The sequence below is a fragment of the Pelobates fuscus genome, chromosome 2, assembly GCF_036172605.1.
Source record: "Pelobates fuscus isolate aPelFus1 chromosome 2, aPelFus1.pri, whole genome shotgun sequence".
Classification (NCBI taxonomy): domain Eukaryota; kingdom Metazoa; phylum Chordata; class Amphibia; order Anura; family Pelobatidae; genus Pelobates; species Pelobates fuscus.
The window spans coordinates 357861244-357888328 of record NC_086318.1 but is presented as its reverse complement, the minus strand read 5'-3'; the positions used below and the strand labels follow the sequence as shown (position 1 = coordinate 357888328).

The following is a 27085-nucleotide window of genomic DNA, read 5'->3' as shown; positions in this document are numbered from 1 at the left end:
TGTATTTTTGTACACACAGTATAGGTTACTATTAAGCAGGGAACATTTATGAATTTTATCAAACTGTGTATTAAACTGGGCACTGAGAAGGAAAGTTACATCTTTTGTGGGTGAGTTCTTATCAAGATGTAGATAAACACACTTACTCAAACAAAAACTGTGGTTAAATGTAATTTTGGATTGTAATGTATCCTGATTTTAAGCAGAACACAAATAATTATTGAGATTGTCTAATTATATTACCTAGAACCTCTAGTAAGACATTGTATACACTGCATAACGATATTTGAGGGTTATTCACTAAACAGTGATTTGTGGTGCGTTGTTTATTAATATAAGAAATAATCATAATATTAAAGATTATACAATTAAAGCTGTGTTTAGACATGATCAACTGATATATTTGGGGTATATATTGATGTGATAATTATTAATGCCTAATTTGATGGCAGTTATTTTATTTTATGTTGTTTTTTTTTTTTATTATAATTTTTTTTATGTCAGAAACAAGGTCAAAGAGTGTTTTTTAAAGCATGTTTGGAAATATCCCACAAACGGGTGAATTCACTTCTGTCTGCTAAAAAAAATGTTGCAAATTCAATGGAAAGCAGACATTTTATCAAGCACCAATTTGCATCCACACAGATTCAGAGTTCCTTTTGCTTTCATTATTGCTGCTAACTGTATTGAACGAATAATTCAGCTAGATGGGCAAGCAAAAAAACTAACAGGAGTTCCCAGGACTGCCTAAAAACCATGAGGAGCCCAGGATCGGTCTCAACCTTTTTCCTCACCCCATTTTAGATAAGGAACTAAAAAACATTTTCCTTTGTGAATATGTGGTAGATAGCTATGTCACTTATAAAAGCTAAATTATGTCAACAGACCCTTTCCCTAATTTACTCACAAACAACAATTTAGCACAGAGCTCTAGCCTATATTAAAAGAAATGTTATTTGTTTCATGTTTATTGTATTGTATTGGTCTAAATCTCAAATACATCTCTGAAATTCTAAAGCTGCAACACACCATTATGGAAAAGAAGAAATTATATCAATAAAAATATGCCAACCTAGCAACCTTCCTCTACCTGCTACACTTTATTTTGGGTCAGACTTCAGGTGTGAAGTTGACTCCTGCCCTCGGTCCTGCACTTAGAGGCGGATAGTCGATGTGAAAGTTGTGATTAAGTGAATTAAATCATTACCACCAAGCAGACACGGCAGTGCAGTCTGGTAGTAACGCTGTCTACCCCATGGGCACACTAAGGGCATGATGTGCCTTGAGGCCATATGCCAGCACCTGCCACCTGTCTGACGTGCAGCTAACTGAAGAGTGGCAAGAGGAAAGCTGTGCTGCCCAGAGCTTAACTGTCCTGGTCCACTAACACTAGACATCAACATGGAGGCTTTCTCCCTCCTTTGTGTAAGTAAGAGAGGGAGGAGAAATAATAGTATAATATATGTCTGTGTATGCGTGCCTAGGATATATAACATTTGGGGCAGTGTTGTATTCTGACTCCTGCGCAAAATGTATTTATTTATGTGCTTTTCCTGGCCTCCTTACTTGTTGTATGTTTCAGTAGAACTGCTCACTCCCTTGAGTGTACCTCCAGCCCCTTCACCCCTTTGTGTGACTATATTTTCCCTCACCCCCCTATGTGTGTCTTCAGCCAGCCCCCTCCTACCTCCTGCTCAATATGTGTCTCTTTAGCTCTCTTATTTAGGCTGCATGTGTGTCTCTAGGCCACATCCTGCCTTTTATTATAGTACACACTCTGCACACCACTCTGAGCGCCAATGACAGACCAACCAGAGGAGCATGCAGAGCCTTTTCCTCTGCCGTGGTCCTACTGGGCTACGCCACAATGATTAACAGTGTGGGGAAGGAGTGTTGTATGCACCAACCTTTTAGCTGTCTCTCAAGGTGGATCACCTCTTGTGATTTAGTATCCTATTTGTTAGTTAATGTCTAGAAATGTCTGTTAGTACTAAGATGTCCGCATGAGTACTAATTTGTCCCTGCATGAGTGCTGGTGTGTGCCTGCGTAAATGCTGATGTGCACTTATGTATACATGGATACAAGTGTGTGTGTATGTGTGCTAGGGTGTGTCTGTGTATGCGTGGCAGTGTGCATCTGTGTGCTAGGAAGCCTGTGTTAGTGTGTGATTGTGTTGCTAATTAGGTTGGTGTTTATCTAATTAGATGTTCGTGTGTGTCTAATTAGATTTTGTAAATGGCTTGTTATGTTTATGTCACCAATCGTGTATGTATTTCTGCTATGTCATTTGTAAGGTTGGCCCCAATTTCAAGAAAGAACCCTTTGAATAAAGTGCTTTCCCACTGCTGTGGGGTTCCAAACTGCTACCCATGTGGGAAGAGTAAGAAGCTTTCACTCCTGCTCAGGATGTGTCAGATTGGTGCGTGCACTCCATTTACAACAGCAATTATTTATACTGCGCCAACATGTTTCATAGTGTTGTATAATGAGTAAACAAGACAAACAATACATTATACCAAAACATGATTGACTTACGGAACAGTAGATGACTGACAGCTGTTCTGACCATACCCATTCAGAGCTGCACATTCTGAAAGCACTTCTGAAGCTTTCTGCATGGATTCAATGCCCTGAAATTACTCTGTGACATTTTCCACGTGTACCCATATGCGTGACACCAAAGAAAAAACGAAGGACACGAGCCCAAACTGGGACTGTCCTGCTTAAAGGGGTCCTATAGTGCCAGGAAAGCAAGGCCGTTTTCCTGGCACTATAAATTGAATAGGTCCCCCCTCCTGAATCCAGCGCCGATGTCCCTCTGCGCTGGGTCAGGCTCCGCCCATGCTCCTCCCCCGCCAACATTAGACCTCCCCACAGGAAAGCATTATCCAATGCTTTCCTTTTGGGGAAATCTGACGCTGGAGGTCTTCATGCAGAGCGTGAGGACGTCCAGCGTCAGACAACGGACGCAAAAGTCCGTTTGGATTCCAGAAGCGCCCTCAGACTTAGAGCTGCAATGTAAACATTCTCTGGAACTGCAATGTTTTATATTGCAGCGCTAAGTGCAATAGGGCACTGCACCCAGATCACTTCAATTTAGCTGAAGTGGTCTGAGTGCCTACAGTGTCCCTTTAACCTCGGACTGTGCAGAAATAAGATTAACAGGAGAAGAAACCCATCCTGTCACTGGACTAAACCCCAACCAGAATTTAACCTGCACTACTGCCCATTATATCAATAAAGCCCCAGTGTTTATCTAATTTTTACCTTATAATACCGCATTGGTTCTAAACTTATTTGGTAAAACATAACAATACATGGAATGCTATATTTATAAAGAGAGGGGGTTTGTGAGGTAACATTGGCAACAAGCCAAAAAGTGAGGATGCTTAGTACTGATGTGTAAATAGGTATCCCAGAGCATATACAGCTGTTTAATTTTAGGAGCAGAATTAGGACCCTTTGGTTATCTACCTGAGTTGTTTTTTTCTTCCAATAACACATTGCATTAAAAGGGCTAAAATTGCCGTTGTCTAAGTGGTAATGGGAACTTGCAGTAATTGTGTGCGATCAGTATGGTGGGAGTGTCTGGGTGATGATAAGGAGGGCTGGCACACAGCCATGATGCATTGCAAACCCTGAGCTCTTTCTCTCTCTCTCTCCCTTACTCACAAACCAGAGGAAATCGGAAAATATTCTAAACCAGACCAGACAGCTGGGGGAAAGGCACAGAGAGAGAAAGGAGAAGGAGACACAACTCGAAAGAACAAAAAAAAAAACTCCCTGGAATGAACTAAAGTGAACAGATACATAAAGGAGATTTATTTTTCCTTGTACTCTGTGAAGCGAAGGAGAAAGGAATTTGAAGGGCATTGATTCTATTGAACCTCATTGGACAATCTGCACTTTTCCCTGATAGCATCAGTGTGTGTGTTTCTGTATGTGTGTGAGAGAGTCTGCCTGTTTGTGTGTAAGTAAGTGAGTGTGCTTCCTCTCTCTGCTGGTAGGGGCGAGCTGTGCATGGCACTCGCTGCAAGAATTCGCTCCCTTTCCGTTATGGTCAAGACGTCTTCTTCCTGATCTGGACCTATTTAAAGGTGGGTGTGAAAGGAGGTTTCCCCATCACAGCTCTGACACTCACACAGGACAGCGCAAGGTATGGCATTGGGGATCTAGAGGTGCATACAATAAAACAGTAGCTGCAGCCCGGGTGAAGTCTAGAAGCACACTGCCTAGCATTCACTATAGCTTTTCCTGGATTGTACCCTGTACCAGAAATCAGATATAGCCCCTGCACTAGATGCACCTCATTCTCCAACACCCACCCTGCCACCATCCCTCAATGCAGGGCGATTATGACGAGTATCCAGTTTAAGAAGCTTAATACGATTAGAGCTTTAATAAAAGGAAAGCCTTTTTTATCGATTCCCCCAAAGCTCCCTCTTAACCTGAAGGATCTTCATCTCTCCTATTATCATGCCCTTCTGCACCAGGGTCCATCCCGAGGAATCCCGCTCTCCTCCAGCCACCGGATCACACACATACGAGGTGTGATTCGGTGCAGGGCTGCTGCCCATTGACAGGTTTCCCCTGTCAGGACCAGAAGTCTGCTTAGGATTCGAAAGCCAGAACTTTCACTGTTGCTGGCATTGTCACTTGTTACAATGTTACAGCGGTGTTAATCGAGTCATGTCTGGGCTACAGAAACCGGGTGATGAGCTCAGTAATGGAATATTGCTGTGTTATGTTATAATTGTTATGGGATAAATATATGTTTATCTGTATAGTATATATTTAGTTTATAGTGTGTGTGTGTGTGTGTGTGTGTGTATATACACGATGTATATAGTGTGAATATATATATATATATATATATATATATATATATATATATATATATATATATATATATATATATATATATTTATATAGTAGAACTATAATCTTTGAGTATTTGAGTGTGCAGAAAGGCAATAACTATATATCACAAGATATCTCCTCCAAACATTACCAAATGAGTCATGTAAATGTTGCATTGTTTCCTATTATATTATGATTATCAATTAATGCTCATGATGTAAGTTTAATTATTTTTTTTACATAACCCAGTCATGCATTTCTGTTGCTTTTGAGGCTATATGCAGTTATTCCTCCATCTTTCAGCTCCTTATTCCTGTGGGTGGATTCTAGTATGAACTGATCACGATTTAACTCGTGCGGTGCCAGACTGCATGCAATAAAGTGTCAGCCTTTTTTTTTTTTTTTTTTTGGCACATTGCAATAGTGTAATAAGTGAATGGAATAAGATGTGAGTAGTATTAAGCTACTATTTCTCTGGTTGGCTCAGTAGGAGGAGGAGGTGAGGATTGTGGCCCCTGGAGGTATCTGAGGGGATAATGTGTCTGCTATTTCTCTGTAGGTGGGTTATTCAGGGGAGACGTGTCCCTGACTTCTCTCATATGGATAACTAAGTAAATCGTATGCATTCTGCCTGACAGGTATTTTTTTTATATGCTTCAGTGCATGAGCCATCTATAGCATCCTTTAGGCTTGTCAACCTCATGTGGCTCCTGCCTTGTGCCAGGGATGATAGTGTAGTCAGTGTACATATCTGGAGTCTCTTGCATTATGGACACAGGAGCCTGGGGTCTGCTTCTTGGAGGCTTAGATTAGGCTTTGACAGGAGCTTCTGCAGCTGAGCTGATGGATTGCTTAGATTCAGAATAGGATTTTATATCTCCCACATCCTTCAGGGGAAAGAAAAAGGCGTCTCACTGCGGATGCCCGAGGAGAGGAAAAAAAATCAAGGTCTTGTACCTCTCTTTATATTAATACCTTTATTACTGATGTTTAACCTCTTGCTTGCTCAGATAAACTGAATGAATAGCATTGTTTGTGCATTGCAGTGGACCAGGGATCTACATTTAATGGACTTAAACTCCCATTCTTTTGAGCCAGCATAACACTTTAAGGTTTTTAGTTCATCCTCTGTTCCATATGTCACTTGTCCTTGTAGAGGATGTTAAGGGATTCAGGATAATGTGCTCCATTATCATGTACCAGAGCCTAAGTCCTCTATGCACACCATGCTGGATGTACCGCAGGATGTAGTGTTGTATTGAAGAGTGATGGCTAACCTTTGGTACTGCAGCTATTGTGATCTACATTTGTTGTGATGCTCACCCAATAGGTCTGCTGGCTGAGCATCATGAGAAGCATAGTCCCCTAAAGCTGCAGTGTCAGAGGTTATTCTGGTTGGCATAGACGCCTGCAGAACAATCCCTGCAATGGTTTCACATCAGGGCACAATATAATGTCATCATTCCCAAGCAGCCCTGGCTCCTTCACAGTAGCTAGAGTGAAAATCATTCATTTTTTACATGTCAAGCAACAAATGCCTCAATATACAATCACAGCTGTTTCTTGCCTCCCCATTTCATCCACGTCTTGCAAGTAGCTAGTATTTGTAGAAAATCCCTAAACAGGATCACTAGCATTTCATGTGCAGCTACTATGTATTCCTGCAGATGTATTTATCAGTTGATCAGTTATTGCCAGAACAATATTTTGACCCCTTCACAACAAGGGATTAGGTAAATGCCTATGTCGTTGCAGCTCTATGAAATCATCTAACATGAAGGGGTTAAGTTACACTAACATTAGTGTTGGAATATAGTAATAGTATTTAAAAAGACACAATTCCATGAAGCAAAGCCTTCCACTTATCCCTAATGCTGCTGTTAACCCAAAAAGTATGCAGTTATCCCAACTACCATGTAAAAAAGCAATGTAAAAGCAATGTAAAGAAAAAAAAATCTTGACTCAAAAAATGTCAGTCTGACTTTTACCAAGATCAACAAGCTAATATTAAAAGGACACTGTAGGTACTAAAATCACTTCAACTGATTGAAGTGGCTATGGTCTTTACGGTGTTCCTTTAATACAAATGTAATATTATTCTGTAAATCTATCGAATTGTATAGCCTCAATCTCAGTGAGTTTCACATTGTCATTGTCTTGCATGATATAACCTTTTTCATACTGCAAGTGACTGCATTTGTGAATGCTATTTATATGGTTGCGATATTGGTACTATGATTGTAGAGCTGTATTTCTACTGTTTGTCACATGAAGGGTTAAAACACCACCAGTGCAGATCCATGAAAGGGCTTAGCACATGCGGGGAAAGCTGCACCTAGCATGTTGCACTGATGATGTCCATTATAGAGATCACTAGACATGACAGGGCTAAGAAACTGCACACACCAACAATAATGCCTCATCTACAGTTTCTTTATTGGAAAACATTAGATTCAACACAGGACATTTTTCAAGAAAGCAACTGATCATTTTACCAGAAATTTGAGAGTCCAACAACAAATGGGTGGAGGGAATGTATTCCCATTTACTTAGATTGTAGTAACTCCCCACCTTTGCCCTCTGCTTTGGGATAACAATAGATACAATACATGAAACCCAATCATGTATGCAGCACAGAAAGTCACATGACATCAGGATGGAGCAGTAAGTTATTGTATCACTTAGTCCAGTTTAACCATTTGCTTGTCAGGTGGAGCAAGACAATTGCAACTCAGACAACATCCCTGTGCAATTTATCACATCAAACCCTGCCACTGAGTAAATATGACTGTGCCTTTCAGTCAGTCCGTCTGTCTGTCTGTCTGTCTGTCTGTCTGTCTGTCTATTTATCATTTCTTTTTTATCTGATAGTTTTAGGTTTTGTTGAACCTAATGTGAAAGATTTCAGATCGTACATCTCTCTAACATGGCCTAACACAGTGAAGTGTTTCGACTATGCACAAATTAAAAGTATTTCAATGAAACAAATCTAACAGTTTAAGGTTATGGCTAGTCATGACAAGCTTTCATAGGCCAATTCTCCACTATTGACCCCAAGAACTGATTGGGATCCGTAGCAGCTGCTTGATCTGCTTAAAGAGTATTAAACGCACACATACATGCATACACACCGCTACACATGTGTTTTATTGATGTACAGTACAGCGGCATGCACTTTTTGCACATAGAGCACTAAAATTATTTCCATATTGAGAAATGTATGTTATCCTGTATGGATAAAGCGCTATCCAATCTTCTGAGGGGGTTGTGAAAGGTTTTGCATTTGTAGAATGGGAGGTTCAGTTTGCCTGAGATAGTAAAATAGGAAGCTGCCTTGCCTGGGAAAATTAATAGAGAACTGTGTATGTGAGGAGATGGAATGTCTGGCTTACTGCACTGTTGCTTGCAGAAGCTGCTTGAAAAATGGGAAGTAAAATCTATAATAATGTAAATTGTAAGTATGTAGTAATTCTGAGTGTGTCTATAAGTTCTAGAATGGTTCTTACATGAATATGCCCTTTTCCTTTGTAATAATCTTTTGATCGTGATGTGTACATGTGCCTAATGCCGTTTACAGAGTCGTCATCAACAGATCTGTTGATGTAGAACAAATACGTATTTTTTGTAGTTAAGATCAATTACAGAATCTTCATTCAAAAATCTTAAAGGGACTCTCGAGAACCCTATAGCACTCCTGCTTACTTTAAAATAAATAAGCATTTTATATATTTATTGGTTGACTATTAGGCACTATTCTAAAATGTTGAAAACTTAACACATTGTGACATTATCAAGAACAGAGTGGAAAAAAATAGTTTCAGCTGTTATGACCACATTTCTGACAAGTCCAGATGAATTCAGCAATTCTCCATCAACATAATTTGAGGTTGTCTGTCATTTTATTCTGGAACGCTTATAAATTCTGCAAGTCTGGTGCAAGGCTTGACAATGCTGCCCAGCATGCGGTTTTCCAATGAATGCTTCTAGTGTGCATCAATAAACTAATGAACATAGTTCCTTTTAAATCACAAATCTGATTAGGTGATTGATTTTACACACTTGGGTTCTACATACTGTTGGACAGCACTTTGAAGCACTGTTTTAAAAAAAAAAAAATATATATTTATGAGTTCATGCCTATCGAGGTACATACTTTTTCAGAGGTCAAGACAATCAACAGGTATAACAAACAAGAATTACAATGAGGTGTTACAGGTGCTGAGGTTCTACAAGCTTCACATAGGACGAATAAATTCAAATTCAACTGGCATATGCATATTTGTGATACAGCTTTTTACTTCAAATAAGGTTGACAAATCTGGCGTGCCTGTGCAGTTTGCGCATAGAAGTATGTAAGGTGTTCAATTGCTTATGAAATTATGCATATTGTGCCCTGCAGTATTGCAGTGTATGTGGGAGCAGAACCATATCCCAGTGCTCTCTAGTGCTGATATGTCTCGGGAAAAACTTAGTTTTTGTTTTTTTAGAAGAGAGAATAGAGTGAGTAGCGTGCGAAGGAAAGAAATGAAGATAGGGAGGAGAGAAAGAAAAAGAAAGAGGGGGCAGGGAAAGCTGCCAACTCCGCTCATCCACAGTCTTCACCGGTCATTGTAGTCCTCCCATGGTTGCCGTATTTTAGTATGTGCCTCGTACTTGTGCTGTGAGTTTGTCCATTAAGTGTGTCTCTTTAATTTTTTTAATAACCCTGTCCATCTGTGGAATGTCTACGTTCAGCCATGTTTGTGCCATTGCTCTCCTAGCTGCCAGATTGATTTTGTTCACCAGTTTTTGTTCTCTGTTGGTCAGGCCATCTATGGGTTTTGCTAAAAGGAAGGTCCAAGGGTCTGTCGTGATTGGTATGTGCATAACCTAAGTTAGGAGCTGTGCGACCATGTTCCAAAAACCTACAGCCTTTGGACATGTCCACCACATGTGGAGGTATGTTTCCTTCTCCCCACACCCCCGCCAGCAAGTATCAGTGGTAGTCTTTCCCATTCTACATTGTTTAACTGATGCGGAGTACCATCTCATAAGTGTTTTGTAGCATTGTTCTTGGTGTGCTACACAGATGGAGACCTTTGCGGCGGCCTCCCATATGTCCTGCCACTCCCCGCTTTCCAGTGTTTGTTGCAGGTCCGTTTCCCATAGTGAGACGTATTTGGGTGTGTTGTCGTCGCCGTTCGCTGCGCTTAGTTGTGTGTACATAGTAGAGATGAGGCCTGTTTTGGGCCCCTCTGTCATGCAAAGTCTCTTGTAGAAAGTTGTTTTGGCCCTTACCACTGCTCTTACCTGTGGATGTCTGGCGAAGTCTAAGTTGTATATATCTAAAGTGATCCTTGGTGGTTAGTGGAGTTGTGTTTTTAATTTGTTGAAAGATATGAATGTGTCTGCATTATACAGGTGGCAGTAGCGCTGTATGCCTGTGTTTTCAATTCCCCTAAAGTCCCTAGCTCGTAAACCGGGCTCAAATGCTTTGTTTCTGAGGTATGGTGTCAGTGGTGATGGTTTGCTTTTGAGGGAGTGCTTGCGGGCCGAGGAGTCCCAAATTAGTTTTGAATTCAGTATTGCCGGGCAGCTAGTGCAGATATCGGGTCTATGTGCTTTGGGGACCCATATCCAAAACTTGTCGGTACTCATAAGTCGAGTTTCCAGGTGATTTAACTTTTTTTAATACAATTTTAAAATGATTTAATATTTTGAAAAATATTGTAATATTTTTTTATATATTCACATATTTTTCATATATAATATATTTTAATATTAAGAAAATATTTTTTTTACATTTTATTGAGAAATATTAAATTATTTGAAAAGCGTATTCAGAGTTATTTCATTTGGGCTATAATCTTGGGATTAGCAGAGTTAGAAATTATGTGGCAACTTGGTGATGAATATCTCCCGGGAAGGATTGTTGAACTGAACAGTAATTAAAATAATTGATTATTGCTGGATTTCCTTTTGACAGTTAGCATCCTAAGAAGTAACGTGCCCTGGCTAAGGTATATATATGTCCTAACAATCAAAGCCTTTTAGAAGAGAAGACAGTAGGTCATGATGACAATAATCCACCTTGAATTATGGAAGACTAGAAATAAGTCAGCAGGTTGATGAGAAGACATTTGTTTAAAGTCTGATGTATAAAATATTCTGAATTATTACTGGTGAAAGGTTAGATTTGTCCACACTACAATAGGCAAAACATGTGCAGCATGCTATGGGCCACCCAATTGGGTGATCAAATATGTCATTCAAATGCTGAAAGTTAGTTACAATGCAAACTACAAGGTATACTAAAACCAGCACTGCCCTATGCGGTATATCTATTTATTAGTTCACAAATTAAAGAGATATTTGAGGGTAGGGTTGAATTATATAAATGATGCATATAAATTGTGCAAACTAAATAATTGTAATTCATAAAAAATATATATTTTATGTGTCTATATTTTTAGGAACACTAAACCCTGCCAACTAGCACTCCCATCTTTAATTGGGTAATTTAGTGCAGGGCTTGACAAATTTGATGGGAATCTAGGAACCAGCTAAAAAAGTTAGGAGCCAGGTATAAACGTAATAAGCTTTATTTTCAACGACAAAAATAAAATTCTTAAAGGGACACTACAGTCAGTGGTTCTAGTATCTTTATATTGGTATAAAGGTTCTAGTGTCTATAGCATGTCCCTGCAGGCCTTTCAATGTAACATTGCTGCCTGGTAATACCTCTAATGACAGTCACTCAGACAGCCATTAGAGGTGCTTCTTAGTCCAGTGCTGGAGAGTGTGCAACAGCTATGTTCAGGGTCTCATCACCTTGCATGGAGGAGATAAACATTCCCCATAGAGATGTATTGATTCAATGCATCTCTATGAAGAGATGATGATTGACACAGCGCATCATTTAGCCACGCATGCACAATAGCCTCCAAATGCTTTCCTATGGGAAAGTATTTAGATTGGTTGAGATCATCAAGATTACAGCTCCCTCACCACCTCTGCCTAATTCCACAGCACCTGAACAGGCTGACAAACATCCATTTGTTGAACCCTGGCTTAGTGTGCCTCTTATGGTTTATTGGACTTGTATCAGCAGCAGGAAAATACATAAATGAATGTACTGTGTAAACTTCTAACCTCCACAACACCGTTTCTGTGAGATTATTAATAGCTACATTTACCCCTTAGTGACCGTGGTCGTACAGGGTTCGTCAGACCAAAAACGTATCCTGTACGTCTGCGACAAATATGAGCGCTGGAAGTGATTGTGATTGCTCCCAGCCGCTCTAAGGGTATTGCAGCGATGCCTCGATGTCGAGGCATCCTGCAATACCCCCCTGAATGCCAGGCTGCCGGGTGATCTCTTCCCCGGAACGATCACTTCTGGGTTGTTCCACGTGGCGCCCGGCAATGAGGCAGAGCATCGGAAGCCATCAGGCAGGCTTCTGATGCTCTGCTGTCTGCTGAGTGCCTCAAGGGGTCAAGGCACTCAGTAAAATTAATAAAATAAAAAACAAAATTAAAAAATAAAATAAAAATATAAGTCAATAATCCCCCTCACCCCCCAATGCCTCGGATGTACCTAGTACGTCCGAGTTATTCCTAAATTACTTACTCGATCGCCGCCGTTCCCCTGCCAGCGATCGGTCATCTTTTCCATCTGGGGGGACTGTCTGACAAATTAGGCCCCTGCAAATTAGGCCCCTGCGGGCCATGTGATTGCCTGCAAGGGGGACTGCCTGAACTGAAAGGCAGTCCCCCTGCTGGTGAAAAAAGTTTGAAAAAGTTAATAAATTAATAAATATATATATAAATGTAATATATATATATACATATATTATATCTATACATAATATGTATATATTTATCTTATGTATAACGTCATACTAAGTGTATTTTTTATTAATATATACATATATTAATAAAAAATACACTTAGAGTAAAATTACACACACATATATATATAATATATATAATAACTATATATATTGTATATATATATATATATATTATTATAAAAAATAAATAATAATTCATTAAAAAAATAATAGAAAAAATATATATATATATATATATGTAATTTTATTCTAACTGTATTTCGATATTAATATATATATATTTATATTTATATCAAAATACACTTAGAATGAAATTATATATATGTATATATAAATATATATAAATAAAAATAATACGAAATATACATATGTTTATATACATTATTACAAAAATAATTTCATAAATATACACGTACACTTTAAATATTTAAATATGTATATATATATTTGAATTCTACGTGCATATTTATGCAATAGTTTTACATAATTAAGTAATTTTATCGGTTGCAATTTTGGGGACCTGTCTTACAACCCAGTCGAAAGTCCAGAGAATTTAATTTCCTAGCACTATTTTTTACCCTGTAACTTTCCAAGACACCCTAAAACCTGTACATGTGGGTACTGTTTTACTTGGTAGACTTCGCTGAAAACAAATATTAGTGTTTTAAAACAGTAAAACATATCGCAGCGATGATATTGTCAGTGAAAGTTAAGTTTTTTGCATTTTTCACACACAAACGGCACTTTCACTAATGATATCATTGTTGTATTACGTTTTACTGTTTTGAAACACTAATTTTTGCGTTCAGCTAAGTCTCACGAGTATAACAGTACCCCCCATGTACAGGTTTTATAGTGTTTTTGAAAGTTACAGGGTCAAATATAAGGCTTGATTTTCTGTTTTTTAACATTGAAATTTGCAAGATTGGTTATGTTGCCTTTGAGAGCGTATTGTAGCCCAGTAATGAGAATGACCCCCATGATGGCATACCATTTGCAAAAGAAGACAACCCAAGGTATTGCAAATGGGGTATGTTCAGTCTTTTTTGGTAGCCACTTAGTCACAAACACTGGCCAAAGTTAGCGTTCATAATTGTTTTTTTGCATTTTTAACACACAAACAAATATAAATGCTAATTTTGGCAAGTGTTTGTGACTAAGTGGCTACTAAAAAAGACTGGACATACCCCATATTGAATACCGTTGGTTGTCTACTTTAAAAAATATGTACTTGTGAGGTGTGATTCAGAGATTTATGACAGATTACAGTGTTACAATGTCACTATTGATAAATATTAATAATATATATTTTGAAACAGCAATGTCCTACTTGTACTTATAGCCCTATAACTGTCCAAAAATGCTGAGAACATGTTAACATTGGGTATTTCTAAATTTAGAAACTATTTAACATGGGTGTTTTTGGGCAGTTGTAGATGCGTAACAGATTTTGGGGGTCATAGTTAGAAAAAGTGTGCGTTCAAACCGCCCATAGGAAAGCATTACTTAATGCTTTCCTATGGACGTTCAGCGTCTTCTCACTGTGATTTTCACAGTGAGAATCGCAGAAAATCCTCTAGCGGCTGTCAATGAGACAGCCACTAGAGGCTGGATTAACCCTCAGTGAAACATAGCAGTTTCTCTGAAACTGCTATGTTTTCAGCTGCAGGGTTAAAACTAGAGAGACCTGGCACCCAGACCACTTCATTGAGCTGATGTGATCTGGGTGTCTGTAGTGGTCTTTTAAGTGTATATGTTTATGCATGCACTGGCGTACATACCGTGGTCGCACGGGTCGCAACCCTGCGACCAGGTGCCGCCGCCATGTGTTGCGGACCCAGCCCGCGCAGAGGGGGGGGGGGACACCACGGATCAGTTTTCGCACCGGGGCCCCGTGGGTTGTTTGTACGCCACTGGGTACATTGTGTTATATGCTTTAATAGTTACAATACTAGTACATCAGGGTTATTCAATACATTGAAAATTACTGGGGATTTAAAGTGAATTCAATGTGAATTCCAAAATTTACGCCAAAATAGTTGAATTAGAAAATCCATTAAATTTTCAATTGGGTTATTTTGGCCCAGCAATTAGCACTTTAGTAAATAATCATATATGTTTTTGAAAACTGATGTTCACTCTTAGTCATTTGTGTGTTTTTTAATATAAGGCAACAATTAAATGCTGCTGAGTTACAGTAATTTCTCCAATAACCCCCAACATTTTTCTTTGTAGATCCCATTAGAAGGTGCTTTAAATCTCTAACAATAAAAAAATATGTATGGTATTTAATACTTTAGTTTTTTGGTTGTGATTTTGTATTAATGGAGTATGTTTGCTATCCAAAGAGTTAATTCAGCATACCAATATGAAAATACAATGACATCTGCACCAGCACAGAATGAGAGATTGTGTGTGTGTGTGTGTGTGTGTCTGTTTTGCAGAGAGGGAGAGGTGTGTCTGAATCTCATTAGCCAACATCATAATTATACACTAGTAAAACCATTCTAAAAAAATCCCAGGATTTTTTAAGCTGTAGTACATAATCTTTTTTTTTTATCACTGCAACAGATACAATGAATTTCCTGAATTAAATATTAGCTATATTCTAACAGCTACCAATAAATGAGGAATTACTAAGTATAGTGCTAAAAGGTATTTATAAGGTTAGTCATTAGTGCAGATTCATGTGGTCCTCAGTGTAAATACAGTATGAGCACATATTATACTGTGTTTCTGCCAAGCTTTCTGGGGATTTGGCCTGTTATGTCTCCAGAAGAGGGACGCAGGAAACAAATCTTGGACAGTGTGACATGACCCCCAAAATCATGATTGTCTCAATGAATGTGGGATGCTTGGGAGATGGGCTTCTGTATTTTATTTGCTATTAAACCTGGAAGCCCTTCTGAATGCTACTCTTTTGAATAATTATTATTTGAGCATGTTTGACCTTTTTATTACTTTAAGTTTGTCTGGCCATATTTCTTTGACATCTCTTTCAATACCAATGTGTTTTTGACCACATAACTGCAGCTCATTGTATGTTTTTGTTTATTGAAAGTTTTTCAGCCAGTGTGGGAAACTCACAGTAGTTAGCATTTTCCGCAGAGCTGGAACCACCACATTTGTGGTCAGTAACTTGCCTCACTTGCCTTTTTCGTTATAATGTGTAGTTGAATTAAATTTCCTGACCATGTTTGCATGCTTTCTAAATAGCTGTAGCTACATTACTTTCTGTTTGTCTTTTCATAAGCCAGTGTACACTAAGTGGCCTTTGTTGTAATTGTTAAGATTTCAAAGTAAATTTAAAATGGATTTCAAATTCTAGGCCACATTAGCTGAATTGGAAAAATCATCCATGTTTCCAATTCTGCTCTTTTTCTAAAATTTGAAATTTACTTTGTATTCACAAGTTACATGGTATATGTGTTTGTTCACTGTCTCATATCCGAATGTTTGTTTAGACAAGATAACCAAATACTTTTCAAGAAGTTGTAGATATGAAAATGGTGCAAAATCTGCAACTTCTGCAGTAGTTTTTATAAACATTGTCAAAATGACCCTAACTTTTAAAAAATGTCTGAATTCATCCACTAGCTCAAAATATGTAAAAACTACATATAGACAGTGCAGTTATGAAACATGAATACTTTGTTTCAGTTCCTGTTCAGAAACTGTGCTAGTGTTTTAACTCTTCTCTGACTTTCAGATTGTTTTATGGTTCTGTAAAATAAAAGGACACAGTGAACCTTTGTAGTCAATGGATATTGGATGATTGGGTCTGGTGTGTAAGTACCCCTCCTCCACAGCCCCCCCCCCCCCCCCCCAACCTCCCTGCCTGACTCCCATTTTGTGTTGCTATAAAAAGGAAAGACAACATTTATTTGAGTTGTAAGGAATAATGACGACTGTGTGATAGAAAAAAAACAGAAAAAAAACATCATGATAAGTTTTGCTGTGTTGTCCCCCTCTTTTTCTGAATTGGGACATATTAAAAATGTGCCCCATTTTCTAGGTATACACCCCTCAAATATGTATTATCTGCAATTGCTTTCTGATAATATTCATTAGCTTTTCATTGGTGTAACAAACCGTGCATGCCATAAAATATTTTAAATGTTCTGTATTCTAGGGCCGTAATTTCATAAATACATCAGGGGATGGAGTCAGACTTCTTTAAACTTGCTGATTCTTAAATACATGTTTCTATAGGTTCTTTGTGTTGAAGAGAGATGAAGGTCAGGGATTGAGTCCATGAGATTAAAGGGCAAAAAAGTACAATTCACTGTATAGTAGATATACCCCAATAACATTTTCATGCATGTATTTGTTGTGGGTATATCTTTAAAGAGCTTGCAAAAGCTTCAGTTTCCAATGCCACCTCTTTTTTTTTTCCTAGAAGAGACTAACAGTCTCATTGAAAATCCTCTTAAGTTCTCCTGCTGTGCACGTGTGTGCATCTGATTGTCGTGTTTGGATACCAGGGGGAGGTAGCAATGCTCAAATAGAGCAAACCTTGCCACTTCTGTTAGCTCAGGGTGCTTACGGCAGGAGGAAGAAACCTCTCTGGTTTTCTGATTTTATAAACTGGGGTTAAAATAGCTTACTACTCACCTAGTTGACTTAGGGATTTTTTCCAATTCAGCTATTTTTGGCAACATTTTTAAGTTCACTTTGAATTTCCAGCAATTTCACATGATCCTGAATCAAATAGATCCTCTATGCCAATCATGTCAAACTCAAAGTCTAACACGGCCAAATAAACAAGGTTTAAGTTTATGTGGGCCGCAAACCCTCCCCCCCCCCCCCAAACTTAAATTTTTTCCGTGCACCTCCAGGTACTCCACTGTCCAGCTGCAGCCATCACAACACAGACAGACACACACACACACACACTGACAGACAGACTCACTAACAGACACACTTACTGACAGACACACACACACACAGACAGACTCACACATACACTGACAGACACACACACACTGACAGACACAGACAGACACACACACTCATTCACTGACACACACAGACACACACATACTCACTGACAGACACACACACACAGACACACTCACTCACACACTGACAGACACATACAGACACACACACACTCACTCACTGACAGACACACACAGACAGACACACACTCACTGACAGACACACACGCACACACACACACTGACAGACACACACACATTTACACATTCCTGCACACACTCACATCATTCCCTGGGGTCCAGTGTGGATCTTCTATCTGGAGATCTCCTTCCTGCTCCTCACTGCTCCCTCGCTCGCAGTTTAGTGATGCCGGGTGCCGGAATATGATGTCATATTCCAGCACCCGGCATCACTACAGACGGCGCGCGCGAGGGAGCAGTGAGGAGCAGGAAGACTAATCTAGCTCGCTGCCGCCAGCTTCCTGCTTCCTCTCCGGTTGGGTAACTTTTAGCAGAGTAGGCACCTACAATGTGGAGAAAGCAGGTGCCTACTCTGCTTCAACACCAAGCATGTACTCGGGGCTTGCCGAGTTTGACATGTACAGGCTGTAGAGTATATTTTACATTGTAAAAGTGGGTGGATCACAGATTATTAAGTCACCTAGGGTGCAGATCATTCTGAATGTCAGCCAGATGCTGATGTTGCAACTTGTGAAAAGACTTGGCATAAACACAAACACAGGTCAAAAAGCATGTGGCTAATTTGCATACATGGCTGGCTATGTGTAGCTTTGCAATTACTTTAGCAAATGTTGTTATTATTGTTCGGTATTAGTATAATTATTGTACTATATTTTTCCTACCAAATTCATAATATACTATTATTGTATTTCAATTCCATAGGTATTACATAGTTTGGAAAAGCTTCCAGTGAGGAAAAGAGGGAGCTTGTGGTTTAATTCCTAATTCCCAATAATGTTTTCTCTGTTCATTGGGACAGAGACTCGGCTTATTTGACTGTCCTGATTTCCCTACTCCTAGATCCAGCCTTGCATTACATTCTTGTGCATCTCTGGATCCCCGGCCTTGGCTTGTTACTATAGGGTCACTTTGCATGGTGGGCTATATACCTTACCTTGACACTGTGCAAGCATTGTACCATTTTCATCATAAAACTGTGCAGTTATTTTTACACATGGAAAATAGGTAAAACTGAAACATTCGTTAGCAAGGCCGACCCCTAAAAGGTATATCTCATTTTTTAATCAGTCTTGACAGTTCTCTGCGAGGAGCTTTATTTTACTACCCAATCCATAAGAGTTACATAGAAATTATTTATTGTATATGAACAAAAACTCAATAAAACTAAATAAATTTCTCTTAACTGTAACCCCTCCTTCTCAACAGCTACTTTTTTTAAAGTACTTAATTTCCTAGGCAGTTAAAGCAGAAATTAAGTTATAAAAAACAAACCAATCAACCAACCAACCAACCAACCAAAAAAAGCAAACGAGATCTGGTATTTAATTTTTTCATCAGTAGTTTTAAATATTTAAAGCATCTACCTGAGAAACTGTCAAGATTTTTTCTGCTTTTTTGGTACAAGACCTTTCAGAATATCGGTGTCATTTCAATGTGTCAGTTGACTACAGACTAGAAGTGATCTGGCATAGGGAAATATTTAGTTATTAAATAGTTTTCATTCATCATAGAAGATTGGGACTTGACAGATACCAGGTATTAGGTCGCTATGGTGACTAGCAGTCCTGGACTAGTGCCAAGATTGTGTAATGCTTCAACATAATTTCACTTCATTCAGTTATTTTTATATTCCTCAAAATCTTTCTTATCAGTTGTCTTTAGAAAGAAAATTTTATGACATGTGTTTTTAAATTGGATGCTTCAAGTTGGCAGATAGTCAAAGTATTCACTAATAAGTAACTATTAAAAAAAAAACACAACTTATTCATTGGACCGACATGAACGTTATTTTTTTTTATGTTTTATTTATTTTTTGCACCCACATGCAATGGGGTGAAAAGTATACCATAAAATAATAACAAGGTTAACAACTTAAGCATTATATCACACAGTACAATGTCAGAGATAAAAGGTTGGGACAGGGATGTTTGTGTTTATGTAAGGATATATATAAGCTGCTGTAGGGTAAGAAGGTCTGAATGGCCATGGCAGTCTTAGACTTGGTTAGGTAGCTACAGATGAATGTTAGTTATTAGTAACTGATCCAAACCAATCCTTACACCTCTCTTTATGTTGATTCACTGTTTTGTTAGGTCACGGTGAATGGAGATCTCCTTTCTTGCCTCCCTCTATAGGACATTTCATAACTGAAGCAATTTGCAAAAATCACTGCAGTTATAAGCTCACATACACAATGAAATAGATCATAGGTGAAGCTATTCTTCCCGCTGTCCATATAAGTGTTTGCGGTATCTTGAGAGGTCACATAGCAGGGTTTTAGAAAAGCTTGCTTTTAGTAGGATGTGTAAAGCACTAAAAAACAATTGGTCATTCTTAGTCCAGGTATCCTTTTACCATGTGCAGATGACCACTTCCATAATGACAAAAGTAATTGCTTGTTATTATGTAACTTTTTAATAGAAAGAACACAATGCGAGATTGATTATCTTCTAAAGTCTTAGAAGATCATATCCAAATTGCAAAACTGAAGATAAAATAGCTGATCTGAAAAAAACAAATCTCACCGATCGAATAATTTTGATTATTTTATCGTCAGTTTTGCAATTGAGATTTATTTCATAAGAATTCTGTGTTTTGTAATTGATGCTCAATGTGGATTATTCATTAGTCAGTGAACTAAAATGTAAACTAAGCTTGGTATCATGGCAAAATAGATGTAATAGTCTCCAACTGTGCTGATTTGGTTATGTTTATTAAATAACCACAGTGTGCCACTTAGAATGGAAATATAAAGCTAATGGGTATATGGAAAAATCTATGGTATTGTCATAGAAACTGAAACTAAAGACTGCAGTTAGAAACCCAGGACAGTTGGCAAGTTTAGATATTGCACGCACAGTTCTTAGTAATTGGACGATAGGGAGTTGTCATATTAGTAATTACTGTGCGTGTTGTTTTCTAGGTGAAGCTGTGGGTGTATTAGATACTAAATATAATTTATTACCTGACTATTTTTCCAAGGAGACATTTCTGGGTCATGTCCGTATTCTATTCTTGTCTTTTGCCACACCTGAATTAAAGCTTTCACAAGCCATCCTTCCTATACCTTCATGGATTGGATCTGACAGAATTTGTGGAACTTGACTTTAGAGAAAATTAATTTACTTCTCTATGCCATGATCTTGTTTTCTTCTTGTCTGATTCCTTCTAGCTGTAGGCTTGGACATAGCCTACGAAGTCACCGTCAAGGCTGTGTAAACATAATAATATGAACACTTATGTTCATATTAAACAAATTAAATCAAATAAATGCATGACTCTGAAAATTGATAACTACGATTCAGAAAAACAGCAACGGAAATAATCAGATATTTTAGTGTTATAGGAACTCTTGATGATTATTTCTTTAAACACAGAATTGTGGTATATTGACACCCAAATTCCAAAGTGTAGGTCAGGTTGCCGAGTCGGAAAAATGGATGGATTGGATAATTTGTCTTCCTGGGCTTCTTTGGTCTTTATTTTGGAATTCAGATATCATTTCACCTGTGATTACATGTCTCCTATTATTAAGTGACCTCTGTACACAGAGATGGAATTGTTTTATTTATGACAGGAAAAACTGTTACAGGGTTATTCACTAGAGAATTGTCGAGAATTTAAAATTAATTTCAAACTTAAGGCCAAAGTAGCTGCACTGGATGTATAACTGACTTGGAAATGTTTCCAATTGGGCAATTTTATCCTTAAATTTAATTCACTATGAATTCACTTCGAAGTCCAGGAAATTCTCACATTAGTGGATAGCCCTGTTAACCCCTTAAGGACCAAACCTCTGGAATAAAAGGGAATCATGACATTTGTCCTTAAGGGGTTAATGTTTATAAGCATAACTCTTTTTTTGTAGAACTACTAGGTTTTCTTAAAGGGACACTTGGTTCTATAACTATTTCATTTCTTTGAATAGGTTATAGTGTTTGTAGCCACCTGACACTGTACCCACACTTATTTTATTTTAAAATCAACACTTAATGAAGGTCCCTGGCCACCCACAACCCAAGCCATAACTGATGTATGGATAAGGCAGAGATTATACACTTCCATCTTTCATACCAGCAATGGCGGCTGTGATAGGTTGAAAGCAGTCAGCTGACACTCTTTACTATCATCATCACTCTTTGGAGCTCAGGCTAATGCCTCTTTTGCCCAAGCATCACAGATAGAATGGGGCTACTGAGGACTCTTGTTTAGCTTTAAAATCAAAAGGTTCATCCAAAACAATATAATGGTTTTAGTGTTACTGGCCATTTTATGAGATTTGGTCTGTTAGTATCTAATACACTTGAAGAAGCCCCTTGTGGCGAAACGCGTTGTGTTTTAATCTAAATAAAAGTATTTTTTCTGACTACCTAATATTTTGGTTAGTCTCTTTAATTTTAAATACTTTTATATTTATCCTTATTCTTTACCTGGCATATCCTAACATCTGAAGCTTTTATACCATCCAAAGAATCCATGGTGGGGATTGTTCCACCCAGGCGCATTACACAGAGCGGTTTGTCTGCTCTGTATTGTAAGTACATCTCCTATTTTATCCAGCACTTTTTTAATATAGAGAGCACTATGGGCCTTCTCTTGTGTTTTTATTTCATATGACCTGCACTGAAAATATCGTCAGAGGACTATCCTACATGTGGGGAGTTTAAATACCACTGTATGCTGTAACTTGAGCTAGTTATAGCTCCCATAAATGTGAGTTGGCATTTCATAACCTCAGTGATTTCTGTGGCCATACTCCTTTAAGTTACTGCACCATTGGTCCCCTATGTGTGCTTTTTTCTTTCATATATGCTGATGAGGATTTGACCCAAGATGTCTTGAGCATTTCTTAAGAATATACCTGTGAAGTAGAGACTTTAATTTGCCTGTTTCCCTGGTATTTTTTTTTCCTATTATTTATTTTATTTATTCATTTTGTTCTTGGCGCCCCCTGTACTTGTTGTTTTCTGTTTTTCCAGTATTTGAAGGGTTTTGAGGGTTACCCTTCCTCTCAGGTGTGCAGCCTCTCCCTCCCCGTTGTGATCAGTTTGGATAGCACTGTTCCATCCCTCTTTTTTCTTTATTAGTATCTAATACTAATTATTTCTGTTTTGTACTCTGATATAGCGTTATATATTCATATTTATTTATGTATATTTTCCATGATAAATTCAAGAACACAATATTTGTGGTGTTTTCTTATCAATTTATGATTATTCTGTATGTCAAACAATAAATAGCAAGCCTTATATAGCAATGTATTATCCCGATTATGGAATTATTTATAACAAAATTTATTATCATGAATTTGTACCGCTGAGTTTGGCATATTGAATTTCCATGTAAATAATTTTACAGTTGGCTCAATCTATTTCTCAACCAGAGTACTACTGAACCTGGGGCATTATCATAACTCAATTAAAGTTACTATGTAGACAACAAAATAAACACAACATATATAAAATATTACTATCCCACACCCATTCTATTTCTTTCTTAAGATTTGTATTCCTATTTCTATAATTTTTACTATATTTGTATATGTACTATTTTTTTTAAATATAAATAGCACCTTATTTTCTACATATACAATTTTACTACAAGGATATAAAACGGCAAATAAAATGCAGATATATCAATGTGATAATGAACAATAGGTGTAGAGTGCCCTGATGGATATTTATATGCAGGACATCCCTAACAAGCCAAGCTTAATGGGTTGCACTGACAAGGGAGCTGATATTTCAAAACCATAGTGTGTTTTGGGGCATTGAAGAAATGGCAACAAAGAAACATAGAAAACCAACCAAAAACAGCATCATATTATGTATTGGACAAAGTTATTAACAAATCCAAATCTAGAGTGTGTGAAGTGCCTAAATTGTCCCTCTCCAGTGCAGATTCCCATGTAAAATATTTAACTTTTTACACTTTGGTCAATTTAATATGTTTTATTCTCCCTGTTTTTTCATACAAATACTTGTCATACAAATCTCACCATGCCATTCCAAACTTTTCTAGTTCAATACCTAGGGTGAGGGCTTTGTTTATTCCATTGACTTTAGTGATCAGTTATGGAATTATAGGGTATATCTTGCTAAACACATTAAAAATACACAAACCTATTTACTTGAAGAATTATATAAAGGAAAAAGTCACTTGCTTTTTTTATTTTACATTTATATATTTTATAACATCTTTTCCCACGTAATATGTCTGTGCTGGTTAAATGCCATTGATTAGATGGATAAAATACATTTACAGGGACAGGCACATATGTCCCTGTCCCATATCAGTTCTTTCTCATATTTCGCCATGTGACTAACAAATGTCTTCTTGCAAAAATTAGTTTTGGCTGTTTTGTTCAAATCAAACTCCTTTTAAACCACACCTGAATACATTTATCAATCTTGTATTTACCTGTGGAGTCTTATTCATTAAAGTAGACTCTACAGATTAATCTTGGGTAAATTAATTTATTCAGCTATGGATTAAACGGGATTTGATTCGAATAAACCTGCCAAAATAAATTTTTACACAAGTCGGATAAATATTGTGGATTGTATTTCCATTAATGCCCAGCTAGCTGTTTTGTCATTACAAGTCTTTATTTAAATGTAGAGCCATAAAGAAAAAAATTACAAAGGAATTTCTTTGAATCTGGCATCAACTGTTCTTTTTTTATGACAACATTTTATGGACGAGTATATGGCATCAAGTTGATTAAACAATTAGTCACTGGGACAGAAATGTACAGCCTTCATTTAAGTTTATATGTTTTTAGCTATATTACATTGTTTAAAGTTGTTATATAAAGAGGAATTTTCTTTGTTTGCAAAAAAAAAGCTCATATCTTTAAGAGGTTTATTCAGATAAAAGATTTTACATGTACCCAGAGTTATGACAGTTTTTAACTCTTCTAAATTCATGGTAAAAGAATAACATTTTCTACTGACATTTTTTTTGTAGATTGAAAGAAGTTCAGAAGATCATCTGTTGAGCCATCATGTTTGGACTGGGTAGATCAAGTTCCTTCCCGGCTGGAGTCCACCTCCTTATCCTTGTGCCTATTCTCTATAATGTCGTAACAATCCATGGTGAAATCTCACCAGATGACCCTTCAAACCATACAGATCCATGTACTGGCACCTACTATTGCAAGGAGGGTGTCATTTTACCTATTTGGAGACCACAGAACCCTGCTTTTGGTGACAAAATAGCTAGAGCTACAGTATATTTTGTTGCAATGGTCTACATGTTCTTAGGAGTATCTATTATAGCTGATAGATTCATGTCCTCCATTGAAGTCATAACTTCTCAGGAAAAGGAAATCACTATCAAGAAGCCCAATGGCGAAACAACAAAGGCAACAGTTAGAGTATGGAATGAGACTGTTTCCAATCTGACACTCATGGCTCTTGGATCATCTGCTCCTGAAATTCTACTATCTGTAATTGAAGTTTGTGGGCACAATTTTCAAGCTGGAGACCTCGGCCCTAGTACCATTGTAGGAAGTGCTGCTTTTAATATGTTCATCATCATTGCACTTTGTGTTTACGTGGTACCTGATGGGGAAACAAGGAGGATAAAACATTTGCGAGTGTTCTTTGTTACTGCAGCCTGGAGCATTTTTGCATATACTTGGTTGTATATTATCTTATCTGTTTTTTCACCTGGTGTTGTCGAGGTCTGGGAAAGCTTACTTACCTTCTTTTTCTTTCCAATTTGCGTCATGTTTGCTTGGATAGCAGATAGAAGGCTCTTGTTTTACAAATATGTTTATAAAAGGTACAGAGCTGGAAAGCAAAGGGGAATGATAATTGAAACAGAGGGAGATAGACCTCAATCCAAGGCAGATATTGAAATGGATGGAAAAGTTCTTAATTCCCATACAGAGCACTTTCTCGATGGTTCATTAGTCCTTGAAGTAGATGAGAAAGATCAAGATGATGATGAAGCAAGAAGAGATATGGCTAGAATCTTGAAGGAGCTGAAACAAAAACACCCTGACAAAGAAATGGAACAACTTATAGAGCTTGCTAACTATCAAGTCTTGAGTCAACAGCAAAAGAGTAGGGCATTTTATCGAATTCAAGCCACTCGCTTGATGACTGGTGCTGGCAATATACTGAAGAGGCATGCAGCAGATCAAGCACGAAAAGCAGTCAGCATGCATGAGGTGAATCATGAAATCATTGAAAATGACCCTGTCAGCAAAATATTTTTTGACCAAGGTACTTACCAGTGTTTAGAGAACTGTGGCACAGTGGCCCTAACCATTGTTCGACGTGGAGGTGATCTGACCAATACAGTGTTTGTGGACTTCAGAACAGAAGATGGCACTGCCAATGCTGGTTCAGATTATGAGTTCACTGAAGGGACTGTTGTTTTTAAGCCAGGCGAAACGCAGAAGGAAATTCGAGTTGGCATTATTGATGATGATATCTTTGAAGAAGATGAAAACTTTCTCGTCCATCTTAGCAATGTTCGAGTGAATTCAGAAACCACAGAATTGAATCTTGACTCCAACCATATTGCATCTGTTGCATGCCTAGGGTCACCTTTTACAACAACAGTTACCATATTTGATGATGACCATGCTGGCATCTTCACTTTTGAAGAGCAAGTAACACATGTAAGTGAGAGTGTTGGTACCATGGAAGTTAAAGTACTAAGAACATCCGGAGCTCGAGGAACTGTTATTGTACCCTATAAAACTGTTGAAGGTACAGCCAGAGGTGGAGGAGAAGATTTTGAAGACACATGTGGCCAGTTGGAGTTCCAGAATGATGAGATTGTGTAAGTACTATTTTTTTTTTCTTAATCAAAATAAACACAATTGTGAGTGCTTCTTAACAGAATAAAGTCCTCATTGCTAACATTTCTTTTTCAGATTGGGAAAATAACCATTCTTGCATTGTTATTTTCTCCTTATAGCTTTGTAAATGAAACTATATAAGTTACATGTTTTAATTACAGCATTATATATTTTAAATATAATCAATAATGTGGTTTATCTATTTATACATTCACTTAAAAAAATATGCTTTCAGATCTTTGGACCAGAAGGTAAAATGAGCATATATATATATATATCATATATAATTCAGCTATGGACCTACACACTAGAACTTGCATGTATGTAATGCCTGGTGCTCGACTTAGTCAGGCATTATACAAGAGGCAAAACGGTGGCACTCCTAGGACTTCTTTTTGTCAAATAAATATAACTTTTATTTATTTTATATTTT

General features: G+C 37.7%; 1 protein-coding gene across 10 annotated transcripts in view; it reads left to right on the top strand.

Annotated features, from left to right (window-relative positions):
- LOC134587347 (sodium/calcium exchanger 1) overlaps positions 1–27085 on the top strand; it is a 439447-nt gene that overhangs the window by 138128 nt on the left and 274234 nt on the right. For all 10 annotated transcript variants that reach the window (XM_063443659.1, XM_063443655.1, XM_063443658.1 and 7 more), the window contains exon 3: positions 24804–26633. In XM_063443659.1, coding sequence (XP_063299729.1) covers positions 24841–26633 — 1793 coding nt within the window. In that variant the 5' untranslated portion in view covers positions 24804–24840. The remainder of the gene's footprint in view (positions 1–24803; positions 26634–27085) is intronic.